This window comes from Drosophila elegans, unplaced genomic scaffold (genome assembly GCF_018152505.1).
Source record: "Drosophila elegans isolate 14027-0461.03 unplaced genomic scaffold, ASM1815250v1 contig_149, whole genome shotgun sequence".
NCBI lineage: Eukaryota > Metazoa > Arthropoda > Insecta > Diptera > Drosophilidae > Drosophila > Drosophila elegans.
In genome coordinates this window covers 1,262,586-1,277,006 of record NW_024545513.1, presented here as the reverse complement: position 1 = coordinate 1,277,006, position 14,421 = coordinate 1,262,586, and the positions used below count along the sequence as shown (strand labels likewise).

General features: G+C 38.5%; 1 protein-coding gene across 2 annotated transcripts; it reads left to right on the top strand.

Moving 5' to 3' along the window:
• The first annotated feature begins 906 nt into the window (after window positions 1-906).
• Window positions 907-7,954, top strand: LOC108137428 (peptide transporter family 1). Of its 2 annotated transcripts, none has more exons than XM_017259091.2 (4): window positions 907-1,248; window positions 4,747-4,825; window positions 4,883-5,111; window positions 5,876-7,954. In XM_017259091.2, exons 1-4 carry the CDS (start codon window positions 1,186-1,188, stop codon window positions 7,713-7,715), a joined length of 2,211 nt encoding a protein of 736 aa, XP_017114580.1. In that variant the 5' UTR covers window positions 907-1,185; the 3' UTR covers window positions 7,716-7,954. The 2 variants fall into 2 exon arrangements, with proteins under 2 accessions (XP_017114580.1, XP_017114581.1); XM_017259092.2 differs by lacking the exon at window positions 907-1,248 and adding an exon at window positions 3,171-3,239.
• Window positions 7,955-14,421: the final 6,467 nt, after the last annotated feature.

The following is a 14,421-nucleotide window of genomic DNA, read 5'->3' as shown; positions in this document are numbered from 1 at the left end:
CCTATCCCCTATACTAAGAAGAACGTCCCTGCATTTGCAATGATCTCGGAAAAATAAAAGAGAATGATAATAGTATTTATCAATTCAAATAATATTTAATACAAGTAGATATGATTATGAGCATTCCCTATGACTCACCATGATTCCATTGTTATATTAGCAATAATATGGTATAAATCCAATTGCTATATATTGTGTAAGGTAGTGGACAATAAAAAAACCGTCATTCCATGTTATTTGTCAAATAAGAACTTTTAGTTTCAAACCATTATTATCATCATATCATAATACAAGCGGATGGATAATAACAGCATTAACTAATTAACTTAATCGATTTCATGATCTGAGAACTTTAAATTGTAATTATAGTTATTATAAATTATATAATTTTCTTATCTTTATTACTAAACTACTATTTAAAAGAAATAAGAATAAAAAAAAGTATTAGTCAAAATGTAATTACTTTCTTACATAGAGCTTTAAAATTATGTTTAGCCTTATTTTTGCTTAAAACTCTGTTCAACTCATAATTAATACGATTATTAGGCTTGAAAATTAACCGTGAAATACATTTTTAAAGGTCACTTCCCAATACCGAGCTTAAATTTATTAACAATCTTTTTTACACATAATTCTATTTGATCCAACGCTTACTTTTCTTAAATATTTGAACCAAAGTAATAAAATTTCGCTGAGTGTGGAGAGCGCAGCTTAAAGCGAGAGCAAAGCTTAACTCTCTGATGCTCTCCTCTCATCCACCTGTTTATCTAAAAGTTTAATTTGGTTTTTGTTCTTGCTCGATTTGTGTTTTTATTTTGTTTTTTGTTTGTTTTTTTTTTCTCTGCCGACGTCAACTGCGCTTGGGGCTCAAGTTTAAAAGCGCAGCTTGCAAATGGGCAGAGCATCATTTATCGTCGGCCAGCGACGACGACGATCGCTTTACGATCCCCCCCTCAGTCCCTTTCACCTGTTTTTCTGTTAATTTGTTTTATTTTTTATTTACTTTTTTGGCAAATAAAATCAGTGCAAAAAAACGTACCTTTTTGTCAAAACGTGTGCGTGTGTGATTTCAGTTTCACCGAATTTTCGGAGGTACTTCGATAAAATTCCAAAGTGACCAGCGATTCGGCGACTTTTGTGCACTCATTAAAGCGCAATTAAAAAGTAACCAAAGCCAATGCCAAAATGGAAAAGCAAGTAACCAACGGTAAAAACGGACAAAAAGAGGAGTCCAATTCCCAAAATGGGGTAAGTGGGGAAAAAAGGGTTTAAAAAAACGGTAAACGGAATGCCAAATAAGGGATCCAATAAATAAGAGAAGAGAATTTATGTATGAGAATCAAGAACTTTTCATTTGCAACTTTTTACACAAAAACAAATATGATGTTTCTTACATCTAACTGGTATCTATGAACATGTTTTAAAATGCCCTCTTCCTTTTTCTTTCGGTGTGAAGAGAAAAGAAAAAAGGGAGAACAGCTAGTTATCACTTTCAGTTGTCAATTGAGAAAGTACAGTGCACACAAAAGGTATACACATTAGTGTACTTGCAATGGTCGTTCGAGAAAAAGAGAAATACATAAGAAGCTGCTGCGAACTCACGAAGTTCCAATGACTTTTCTTCATCTGCTGCCTCCCCTTCTTTCTTCTCCCATTTCATTACTTTCTTCTGCCGCCAAGGCCACTGATCGCAGTGGCAGCGCAGTCGACCTTGAACACCCCCCAGCGATCGCGAAATGTGTGTCAACCGAATCGAAATCCTTTTATTGCCTCGCATTTATTGAATTAATCGTCGAGTGTCAGAATCAAAACAAGAATCGAAGAGGTTTGTGGTTTTTAGACGGGTCGACCAATGAATACCTTTTCGGTGCAAAATGTCAACCAAATCATTTAGAATTTAACGAAGTAGAGACCATAACGCCAATCCATTGTATAGCATAATTAATTATTTATTATACCATTTTGATTACACATAATTTGTCGCATGAAACCCATCGTTTAAATTATTGTATTGCGTTTAATTTAAATGGGCTTAAATACTGATTACATTCACTATTAAATTAGTTTATATGTATATATAATATGGTGGAACTCTTGAGTTCATTACGGTAAAAAATGTCTTGATTTTAGCAACTTTCAGTTTTTATGAACTTAAGTTTTTTTTATTTCATATTATTTTTTAGAAGGTATAATCTTCAAAATGAATTCTGATCTTGTCTTTAAAAGCTAACAAAATCTTCAAACTATTTCATTTCCACAACCATTAACGAATAGCATCACTGTAAAAAAAAATAAAAATCTTACTATTGAATTTAACAATCAATCAACAATAAAATATTAATAATAAATATCATGCATATTAATTTATTTAAATTATTTTGGAATGTATAGGATTATTATATTATATAATATTGAAGTTCAATATTAAATTTAAATTAAATGTTTATCTAAACTGAAATCAATTCCGAATAGTGAAATGAAAAAAATAATATTTCCATATTACAATAATTAAAAACCGAAAAGAAAAAAAACACAGTAAAAAATATTTGAATTGGGTCTAAAATAAATGGATTTACTACTACGTATTTTATTTACCAGTAATGGATTCAGCTTTGGTATAGTATATTTTTTTCCCGTGATGGATTTAGTTTTCGGTACAGTATATACCCCTGCTACACTGGGTATTGGGTCGATAGTGACCCACTTTGCTGGTCGGGCCACGCGAATGCATTTACCCCGAGAATTGCCGGCTATAGATTCAGTCTAGACAAAGCTGAGACTATCAGCTGTGGCTCTGATCTCACCATCTTAAACACTGGGTACCCTTCGATCCCAGCCCCTTGGCCACTCTCCACTCTCCACCGATCCGATCCTCTATTGTTTGTTAATTTATTTGCCTACGCTTAACAACTGTTGCTGTCTCAAAGGGGCGTTACGGGGGGCGGAAGAAAGGGCGAGAAGAAAGACGGGTGGCAAATCGAACTTTAAAGCTCGGGGCCAGCGTCGGGGAATTCTTAGTTCGATACCGAACGCTGTCTCCGACAGACAACGAGCTCAAGATCTGCGGGGATCCAAGTAAAGTGAAGTTCCATTGGAGACTAGGCCAGATTTGAAGCCAAACCAAACCAAACCAAACCGAAAAAAGAAAAGACCCAACTTTAGCGTTACATAAGGCCACTATAGTTATGGCATTTGTCGGCAATGCAGTTGTTGGCCCGGAGAATTGCAAATCAGCAACGGTGAGTCGAGGAAATCGGGGATCGCAAAGGGGCAATACTACTACCAAATTGGGTACTTGGCCTAGCCGCAAGTGCTGTGCGCAGAATTCTCAATCATCAATGGATCACCTGCCCAAACCCAAACCCAGTCTGGCTGACAGGTGGAGGTACTTCGTATAGTGGTCGCTAGTTTTGTGCGGACCAAAACCCGTTTGCATTCCGTTGCTCACCTTGGCCAAGAGACTCGGCAATCAAAACAAAACGCCAAACATCAAAGCATTAAAACTAACTAAAAAGCCAGGCAAAACAAAACAAACACAACAAAATCGAAAGCTAAATGAAAACGAGACGTAGTGACGACAGAAAGCCGCATTACCATGAGAATGTGTATGGAAAAGCCCACCTTACCTATCCGAACCCAAAAGTACCCTATACTGATAAATAAAATAATTACCAGATTTATTTATTTAAGTTAAATGTTAAATGCAAAATAATTTAGATAAAATTAAATTTTAATTTTAATGTTAAACATTAAAGTATTTAAATGAATGTAAAAACTATTAGATTTATTTGCATTTTATTTAAATTACATTTGGCTTAAATTTAAATTAAATTCCCAGGTGAATCAATTCAGAAAGTAGTCCAATACAAAGTTGTAGTATTTTATTAATTAAAAACCGCAATAACAGTGTAACCATTCTGAAAGTTCCCCCAAGCTGAGATCAATTGAGGATCTTGTATGAGTTTCCCTAAAGAAGTAGTCATGTTCCTCTATCTAATTCTCATACTCTTTCCCTTTTACAAAAATAAACCATAGTAGATAAAGACCAGAAAATAAAATTGGACCTAAAATAATATTCCTATTAGTACATATATATTACGATTGAAACTATTTAATTTTGTACTGCCCTGAACCCTAAACAAATATTTTCCTTTTTATTAACTTATGTCAATACCTAACCGTAAAACCGGAAATTTTAGCTTTAAATATGTAATACAAATATATAATTCTTTCCATATAATACTTTTCTAAATCATTTTTAAGCTTTAAAGTGTTAACAATACGTTTAATGCCATAGAAAGAAAATAGTTGTAAGGTTTTATTTATGATATTCGAGACTATTATAAGCAGGCTACGAGTTACAAGCTTTGCATAAAAGATTAAGTTTACGACACAGTTCCTTTGTGATAATAATTCAGAGAAGTATGCAAAAAAGCTATTTGTAGAGTGAAACAAAGTTAAGTGGCAGTGTTTAGAAAGTTTTTTTTTGTTTGACCAGACCTCTGGCAAATCCAATATGCACTTAAAATTTGAAAACCTTTTTCACTACGAGCGTTGAGTGAGTTTCAAACGAAGTAGAAAATTGCACAGATTCTCAATGGTTGGAACTTGGGGACATCGATAAGGAGAGGCAAAGGCAAAGGCAAAGATAGGGCTGCGATCTGATAAATAAAAATGTGTGTGACTTGGGACCAATTAGATAGATTTAGATAGCTAAATGTTTTTCTCGTCTTCTGCTTTTTTTAGACAACTCCGTATCCCAAATCGGTGGCCTTCATCATCAGCAATGAGTTCTGCGAACGCTTCAACTACTATGGCATGCGAAGTAAGTGCTTTCGATATAATTATTTTTGAGCTGCCCTATAATCCTATGATATTCCAGCTATTCTGGTGCTGTATCTCACCAACAAGCTGGGCTACAATGAGGAGACCGCGACGGTGCTGTTCCACACGTTCACCATGCTGGTCTACATATTTCCCCTCATCGGAGCTCTGATCGCCGATGGCTGGCTGGGGAAGTACAAGACGATACTGTATCTGTCGCTGGTCTACAGCCTGGGGGCCATGGTCGTGTCCTTTGGCGCCATTCCCCTAGCGGGGGTGCCAACCAAGTGAGTACACTGTTAAAAATCAGTAAAAGCCAAGTACTTCAATCTCTTATTAAGTATTCAACGCCTTGGTTTTCATCCATGGCTGTTTTTAGATATGTTATATTATTAGAATAGGAATTTAAAGTATTACTTTCAGACTAGATTTTAATATCCAAAACAATTAAATCAAATTTAATCATATACATAACTAATTTAAAACAAATGGAGACCCATTTTAAATCTATAAGAGTTTACATTAACTCTAATCTTTTATCGCCATTTAATATGCATTGCAATAAATACTATGATTTTATATTTCATTTAAATTTGAAATTAACCATTTTGGATTCAAAAGCCAAATATTTATTTTTACTATTTTACTGTTTTATTATTAGTGTGTTATATTTAATATTATTATATATCTTTTTTAAATATAATTTTATTAAGATTTAAAAATGTGTTATTTATCTTTAAAAATTAATTTATATTAAACGTAAATTTAATACATCACATTAGCCAGATATTTAATTAAACTATGACATTTTTTATCAGTGTGTTTTAAGGCATTTTAAATATAACATTTTTGATTTATTAGACATATATGTATTTATTTTTACTATTACATTTTTCATCAGTCTGTTATTTGGTCTTATTATGTACTTTTAGATATAATGATTTTATATTTATTTTTAATTTGATAGCAAGATATTTGTTTGTACTATTTCATTGTATTATCTGTGTATTATATTTAATATTAATATATTTCGTATCCAATCCCTTTTTAGAGCTGTGACTGTGGTGGGCCTCCTGCTGATTGCGATCGGAACCGGCGGGATCAAGCCCTGCGTTTCGGCCTTTGGCGGCGATCAGTTCTCGCTGCCCGCCCAAAGTCTCCAGCTGGCCAAGTTCTTCTCGCTCTTCTACTTCGCCATCAACGCCGGCTCCCTGATCTCGACCACCTTCACGCCGATCCTGCGGGCGGATGTGCATTGCTTCGGCGACCACGACTGCTTCTCGCTGGCCTTCGGAGTGCCCGCCATCCTGATGATCATCTCCGTGCTGATCTTCATGGCCGGCAAGCGGCTGTACAGGTGCCAACCGCCGGAGGGGAACAAGATCTTCGGCGTGTCGCGCTGCATTGCGGATGCGTTCAGTGGCTGGCGCAAGCGCAGGCACTCGGAACCGATGGCAAGCTTCTTGGACTATGCAGAGCCAACGGTGGGGGCGCAGCTGGTGAGGGAGACCAAGTGCTTGGGCCGGATCCTGCGGCTCTTTCTGCCCTTCCCCGTCTTCTGGGCCCTCTTCGACCAGCAGGGATCGCGATGGACCTTTCAGGCCACCCGCATGGACGGCACGGTGTGGGGCTACCAGATAAAGCCGGATCAAATGCAGGTCGTCAATCCGCTGCTCATTCTGGGATTCCTGCCTCTGTTCGATTATATCGTCTACCCCATTCTGCGCCGCATTGGCATACGGAGACCCCTGCAAAAGCTCACAATTGGACTGCTACTCGCGGCCCTGGGTTTCTTTTTGTCCGCTGCCTTGGAAATGAAAATGGAGCAGGCCGCCTACCAGGCCACGCCCACCGAATCGAACATGGCCCATCTGCGCCTATACAATGGCATGCCCTGTCGCTATGAGTTCGCGACGAAGGTGGGTGAGCAGACTGCTACGCCACATTTCATCGAGCCCCTGGAGATGTGGTCAGATCTATCGGTTTTGGTCCCACAAGCCAAGGAGTACGAATTTAGGGCGCAGTCTGTAAGGGGAAAATGCCCCGAAATCGAGGGAAAACTGCGTTTACAGCCAGGGAAATCCACGGGCTACTTCCTCACCCAAAACAAACTGGTTGAGTTCGCCGATGGCCTGGAAATGCCCGTCAGCATCAGTAGTGATCCCCTGGTGAGGGCCCTGCTGAATACACCAGAAGGAGAGGGGCCTGTACTGCTGACGAGTGGAGCAAACCGCGGATCGCTGGACAACCGCAATGTGTCGCAGCTGCACAGGGTTTCGCCCGGTTTCACGGAGGTAGCCATCAATGGCCGGAACGTGGCCAGCTTTGAAACCAAGAACGGAGGACTGTACACGCTGCTGGTGGCGGGAAATGCCAGCCAGGGCTATCGCCACAACCTGGTCGAGGTGGTGGCCCCCAGTGCCGCCGTCTCAATCCTGTGGCAGCTGCCGCAAATCGTGGTGATGACGGCGGCCGAGGTGATGTTCTCGGTCACGGGACTGGAGTTCTCCTACTCCCAATCGCCGCCCAGCATGAAGAGCGTGCTGCAGGCCTGCTGGCTGCTCTCGGTGGCCATTGGCAACATGATCGTGGTGGTCATCGCGGAGTTCAAGTTCACCAGTTCACAGTCCGGGGAGTTCACTTTGTTCGCCAGCCTCATGCTGGTGGATATGCTCATCTTTTTGTGGCTGGCCCGCAGCTACCAGTACAAGGATCAGCGCGAGGACCTCGACGAGGTCGATGATGTTAATGGTGAAGATGGTACAGTGCAGTACAAGCGGCCAGCAGCTACAGTGGAGCCTGGCCAGCGGGGAAACGGCAAAATGGAGACGGAACCGGGCTACGGGGCCTATCGCAATCACGCCTACGATAACGATTTCTCGGAGGCCTGAGTGCCCCCGTACTTATAAATCAGAACCCATACTCAACCCACAACCCTCAACCCCACAACCCTCATGCCCACTCGCATTTAGCCTTAGTCAACTCTGCTATTTATTTTATTTGTACTTGCTCGCATTTATTTGTATAGTCGGCTGTAAATACGTTCGTTTGTACGAGTATTATGTATACTGTATACCTATGCTTTTTTTACCCAATTGTTTTGTAAATACATTTTATACGTTTTATTATAGATGGATGGCATTTTAATATTCAGTTGGTTATAACAAATTTAAGCCAAGGCTTTAGAAACTTTGTGAATTTTTATAGTTAATTCTAAATGGTAATTTTTCTATTTTTTTTCTATCAGTGTAAAACATTTTGAACTGAAGATTTTAAATCATCAACCATCTTAAAATGCAAACTGAAATTTGTATTCATTAAAATGTCCAGAAATGGCTATAAAAAAATACAACATTTATCAATGAAAAGTTTAGCTATATGGCTTTTGAGTTTATATTTTTTTATTTTTTATTATTTTTGATTAAAACACATTTAAACAAATTTAAATTTGAATTGCGTGTGACATTTACTGTTAATATTACACAGCCGCTGTTATCTAACAGAAGCTAACAGAACTGAAGTTAAACGACGCTGCCACTTCGATGGAAAAAGATACAATGGTGGGCCGACTGAAGTGCGCACTATCGCTAGTTAGAAAATGTATCTTTGAAGTTGGAAATTGAAATTAGTAAAACTAAAAGTGATTCATTTCATTTAACCTCTGTAATTGGTTGTTTTGTTAATCAGCAAAGTGTTTGTGAGGCAAGTTAATGCAAATTGTCAGTAATTGCAAACCAGGGCTGTATGAAAATCGGTGATGATATCAAAATGCAGGGGCGTCGTTGAGACGGGGATGTTCCCCTTCGGCTCACGACAAGTGGCAGCCCCAAATCAGTCGTCGTTTTTTCGCCGACAAGCATTCAATGTGCGTAGTCACCGCAGAAAAGTCTTAGAAACAGGGCCTCACCGTAAAAGTTGTATTTCCACAAAGGGAAAAATCACTCAAAAATGTTATAGAATACAAATATTGTTAGTCAAAACGTGGCGATCGCGTGAACAGTATAAGTTTCGGGGTATTTCGTCAAAGATAAAGCGACGGCATGTAAAAGAAAAAGAAAATTCATGGAACGGCATTGCCAGCACTGCGGAAAATTCCAAAGAACGAGGCGAAAAGAAGGCAAAGCCAAAGCCGAAGCCATTTGGAATGCATAACGAAAAAAGGGGCTGCAGCGGCAGCTGCTGCGTTTCAGAGGTCTAGACTCTAGAGGTCTGGTTTTCACACAGCCTTGAGACCTTGAGACCCGTGAACACAATAGAACCCCTGGGCAACCGAACCCAAACGACTTATAGGGGTTGGCCTGGACCCAGGTAGGCGAACAAAAACGCAGAAAACCCAGGAAACCGAGTCTACATTCTGGCCTTCGCCGCCAAATCGAACATCAGTCGTCGGCGGCATGGCCTAGTGGTTACTTCTCTGGAGGAAACTCTTCCCAAAAGAGTTCAAAGTGTGCATATATTTTTTTTTACAATTTTTTTTTAAAGTGCTTTAATTTTTGTAGAGGTGAAATCAGCATAGAGAGTGGAGTGTACTGCAGTCAAAACAACAAAGCAACGCAACAGGACGGAGATGTGTTCCATGAGGCAGTGGCCACTACTGGGCCCCTCTTAGAAAACCCATGTTGTGCCCCCAATCAATATCTGTGACCAGTAACACAGCTTCAAGTCCAGCTCCGTCCACATAGAACCATCAAGCTATAAAGAATGTAACAAAAACCCTCAAGAAGTAAGAGATTCTCCGCGTGAGCTGCAATTCTTCCGGATGGCGTCTTTCGATGCGGTTGCCTTGAAGAGCGTCTGTGGAGCGAGTGGTGTAACATGTGCTGCGGCAGGCGGAGTGGATGGGCCCGCCATAAACCTAACCTTGCAGTCCTACGTAGACCCTATGGTCCCCGGATAAACCCGGACTAAGAACCAGAAAACGCTTGCGATGGAAAAGTCTGACCGGATCGAAAGAGCACCGAAAATCCCCAGAGCGTTCGCCTGGCGCCACTTGCGTTCCGAGAAGACGCGTACGCATACCTCTATCGGTCGCATTTGGCGGCACGCGGATGCGAGCGAGACAACAATACTGTAGCAAGGAGAGACGGCTCCCTCTCTCTCTCTCTCTCTCTTTCGCGCCCCTCAGGCGTTTGCATCGCAAGCGGACGAGCGTGACGGCCATAGGGCGGACTGCAAGGCCCGAAAGAGAGCGGTGAAGCAATACAAACCCCATAAACATTAAAGAACGCATCGAAAGATGCGCCCATAAACCAATGGGCGTCCGCTCTCCAAGCAGACAGCACAAACCGCACTCACAAATGCCACTGCGTTCTGGAAAAGGCGGCCAAATCTGGAAGAATTGCTCGGCCAGGTGTGTAGAGTCACGATAAGCCAGTCTTCAGCTGTCCAGGCAGCTATAAAACCAAGCAAAGCTGATAAATGCCAGAGCTATGCGCTCTGTTAAAGCCCCAAAAAATGTGTCATCGTAACGTTCACCACTTCACAGTCCATCAAATTGCATTTCTGGTCCGTACAAAGCGATATTGTGGGAGGTTTAAAAACCAAACTTTTATTCCAAGCTTTAGTAGCTACCACTGCCCTTGGAACTCATTAAAATTCGGGAATTAGGGGTTTTTCGAACTGATGGGGGTTGTTAGGAGTTAGTTTTGGGAGCCATGCCGTACTGAGTTACCAAAGCCAAGAAGCTACGCCCAGAAGAAACTGCCTCTGCAAAGATTCTCTAAGTAAGCAAAAAGCCAATACATCTAGCTGCCCAAGGACTAAGGGACTTGTAAGTCATTAAACAATTTTAAAAAACCCAGCAACGTTGAAAAACTCAAGCTAGTCCTTAAACAACGAACTCATCAACACAGCCATTTACAAAAGAAAATACCAACTCAAGCATCAACCTAGCTAAACTATTCCATTTATAAACCACTCAAGGCAGTGTCTAGAAATCGCCCAAAATAATGCTTTTTTGTTGATTTTGCTTTAACTATTTGCCTTGGTTTTCTCAACTAACCAAAACATTGCTTGCAGCCAATTAAATCAGTTTATTAGCTGAAAAAGCCTTTTAATTAACTGCCAGGAGGTGAGTTTTTGTCTTCGATCCTCTGGCAAACGTTTGGTATGTGTGCCCAACTAGAGAAGACAGGCCATTCAAAAAGCCTGTATAGAAACCTTAAGAAAAAAACGAACAAGAAAACAAATCCTTAAAATATGAACATGTTTTACAAGCTGGTCCTAAGTTAAGCGAAAAAAGAAACCTTAAAAAAAGCTCATGAAACGCTCGGTAGAAACGCGTGCTTTGTGAGCAAAAAAGAAAACACAAATATATAAATAAAGAGCGAATTGAAAGCTGGTCAAAATCGTTTGACCTGCAGTTGATTCATAAATGACCGAAAATCCTCGCTTAAAATAAAGATGAAGCTTGAAAAAATAAAAAGAAAAAAACAAATTAAAGTAAATTCCTTCTACTGGGCACCGACAAAACGTTTCCACCAGGGAATTAAGCAAAAGCTATTATTATATTGGCCCCGATTATTAACCTATTTCTATGCTGTGTGTTTTTTCAGATGAGTTTTGAACAGAGACGAAACTTGGAGCCTCGCGGAGCCAAAGTTTTCAATTTATTTTCGCTTTAGTTGTCTTTTTACTTAAGGCGATTTCCAGCACTTTTTCAAAGTTTAACTTTAACCACCGCTGGCTAATTCTTGATCTTGAGTTTCCATTAGAAAAAAATTCACCTTCATTTCGTTGCTGACTTACTTGAGCGGTAAAACAGTTTTGCTTAGTCCATTTTTCCGGTTAGTTAAACCATTTTAAGGCAAATGTCCTGCAGTTTGGGGTAACTCGCTGAGGCAAGTGCTTTTTACTGAATTTGATGTGCAAGCAGGTGTGACAAAAAAGCCTATGAAATCCAGTGCCACCCCATTGAAAGGCCACAGCCATGAAGCTCCGCCAAAAGCAAGAGAAGATCACACTAACCCAATATTGTTATTAGACTTTCAGATCCACACTGGAGGAGATTCTGTTTGTTATTGTCTGCTCGAGCACCTAACCCCTTATTTTTTTCAGTTTTTCTGCTATGTCGTCAATTGTGAGCCCACCTGAACTCCAGTTTCCATATCGTTTCATTTATGTGTGTTACAATCTCCTAATCCATCCCAAATAATCCCACTTAAATCCCAGATCACCCACCTTCGTCGTCCAAACTACTCTGTTCATGTTTCGGTGAACTTTTAATCGTTTTCCGAAACAGGAACAAAAGAAGAACAATATTTTCGAATTACGTAGAATGCATACAATAAACTATACTGAGAGCAATCGCTTTGAGTACGGTTCAAAAAGAAATATTACCAAAAAAAAAAGAACAAGAAAAAAAAAAGAAATGAAAAGAAAAGAACTAAAACACATTTACTAACAATACTAACTTGCTGGTCAACGTTCTACGTAGTTCCGAAAAAGATGTATGCTAAATGAAATAAACACAAAAAAAAATGTTAATGCAAGTATAATGAAAAATGTGTGGAAACGTTATACGAATCTTCACCAAGGGCCCAAAGAATAAAATGAATAAAATGAAAATAATAGAACCGTTTTACGCCTGAGCCGATTCACAAAGAAATAAAGTATGTTTTGTTCTGCGCAGCCCATCAGTGTGAATTTTATATGGACTTCTTTGAGAATCGGCATGGGATTGCACTTCTACTTAACTCTTAAATTAAACAAGTGATTTGAATAACTAAATCAACTGTCTTTTATTGGTGTTGGGAAATAAACATGTGTATGTACTGGCATTCATCGCCTACGAATAACAAAGATATTAACCAAAGAAGTTACAGAGCACTAAAAAGAATGTGGTCAAGTAATTTAATAGCTTATTTGGTTCAATTCCAAATTTTTAAATTTATTGGCAAAAATAATTTTTTTTTTTAACTGAATATGCCATTTGATTGGCAATTTAATGACGAATTCGCCGATGTATGGCATTCCATCTGGTGACCATTTTTTCCCAAGGTTTTGATACAAAAACCGATATTTCAGGTGCTTTTTTTGGGTTTTTGAAAATTTGAGAAATACAAAAAATCCTAAAGCGTCCTTTTGTTGTAACTTGGCCAAAATTATAGGTAGAGTCATAAGAATGACTGTTTTGGACAACTAGCAACCTATACTACCAATCTAAAATCGGCTTAGAGCCATTTATTTGGTTTTAATAAGAAAAATTAATTTTTCAAAATAGACTTATTGAAAAATTAACTTTATAACCAATTTTTGCATTTTTTATAAGGGGGTACATCATAATTTTTTCCGAATTTTTGAATATCTGAAAAATTTTTAACTGAGAATGCCATTTGATTGGCAATTTAATGACGAACTCGCCGATGTATGACATTCCATCTGGTGACCATTTTTTCCCAAGGTTTTGATACAAAAACCGATATTTCAGGTGCTTTTTTTGGGTTTTTGAAAATTTGAGAAATACAAAAAATCCTAAAGCGTCCTTTTGTTGTAACTTGGCCAAAATTATAGGTAGAGTCATAAGAATGACTGTTTTGGACAACTAGCAACCTATACTACCAATCTAAAATCGGCTTAGAGCCATTTATTTGGTTTTAATAAGAAAAATTAATTTTTCAAAATAGACTTATTGAAAAATTAACTTTATAACCAATTTTTGCATTTTTTATAAGGGGGTACATCATCATTTTTTCCGAATTTTTGAATATCTGAAAAATTTTTAACTGAGAATGCCATTTGATTGGCAATTTAATGACGAATTCGCCGATGTATGACATTCCATCTGGTGACCATTTTTCCCAAGGTTTTGATACAAAAACCGATATTTTAGGTGCCTTTTTTGGGTTTTCAGAGATTTGACAAATACAAAAATTCCTAAAGCGTCCTTTTGTTGTAACTTGGCCAAAATTATAGGTAGAGCCATAAGAGTGACTGTTTTGGACAGCTAGCAACCTATACTACCCATCTAAAATCGGTTTAGAGCCATTTATTTGGTTTTAATAAGAAAAATTAATTTTACAAAACAGACTTATTATAAATTAACTTTATAACCAATTTTTGCATTTTTTATAAGGGGGTACATCATAATTTTTTCCGAATTTTTGAATATCTGAAAAATTTTTAACTGAGAATGCCATTTGATTGGCAATTTAATGACGAACTCGCCGATGTATGACATTCCATCTGGTGACCATTTTTTCCCAAGGTTTTCATACAAAAACCGATATTTTAGGTGCCTTTTTTGGGTTTTCAGAGATTTGACAAATACAAAAATTCCTAAAGCGTCCTTTTGTTGTAACTTGGCCAAAATTATAGGTAGAGCCATAAGAGTGACTGTTTTGGACAGCTAGCAACCTATACTACCCATCTAAAATCGGTTTAGAGCCATTTATTTGGTTTTAATAAGAAAAATTAATTTTACAAAACAGACTTATTGAAAAATTAACTTTATAACCAATTTTTGCATTTTTTATAAGGGGGTACATCATAATTTTTTCCGAATTTTTGAATATCTGAAAAATTTTTAACTGAGAATGCCATTTGATTGGCAATTTAATGACGAACTCGCCGATGTATGACATTCCATCTGGTGACCAT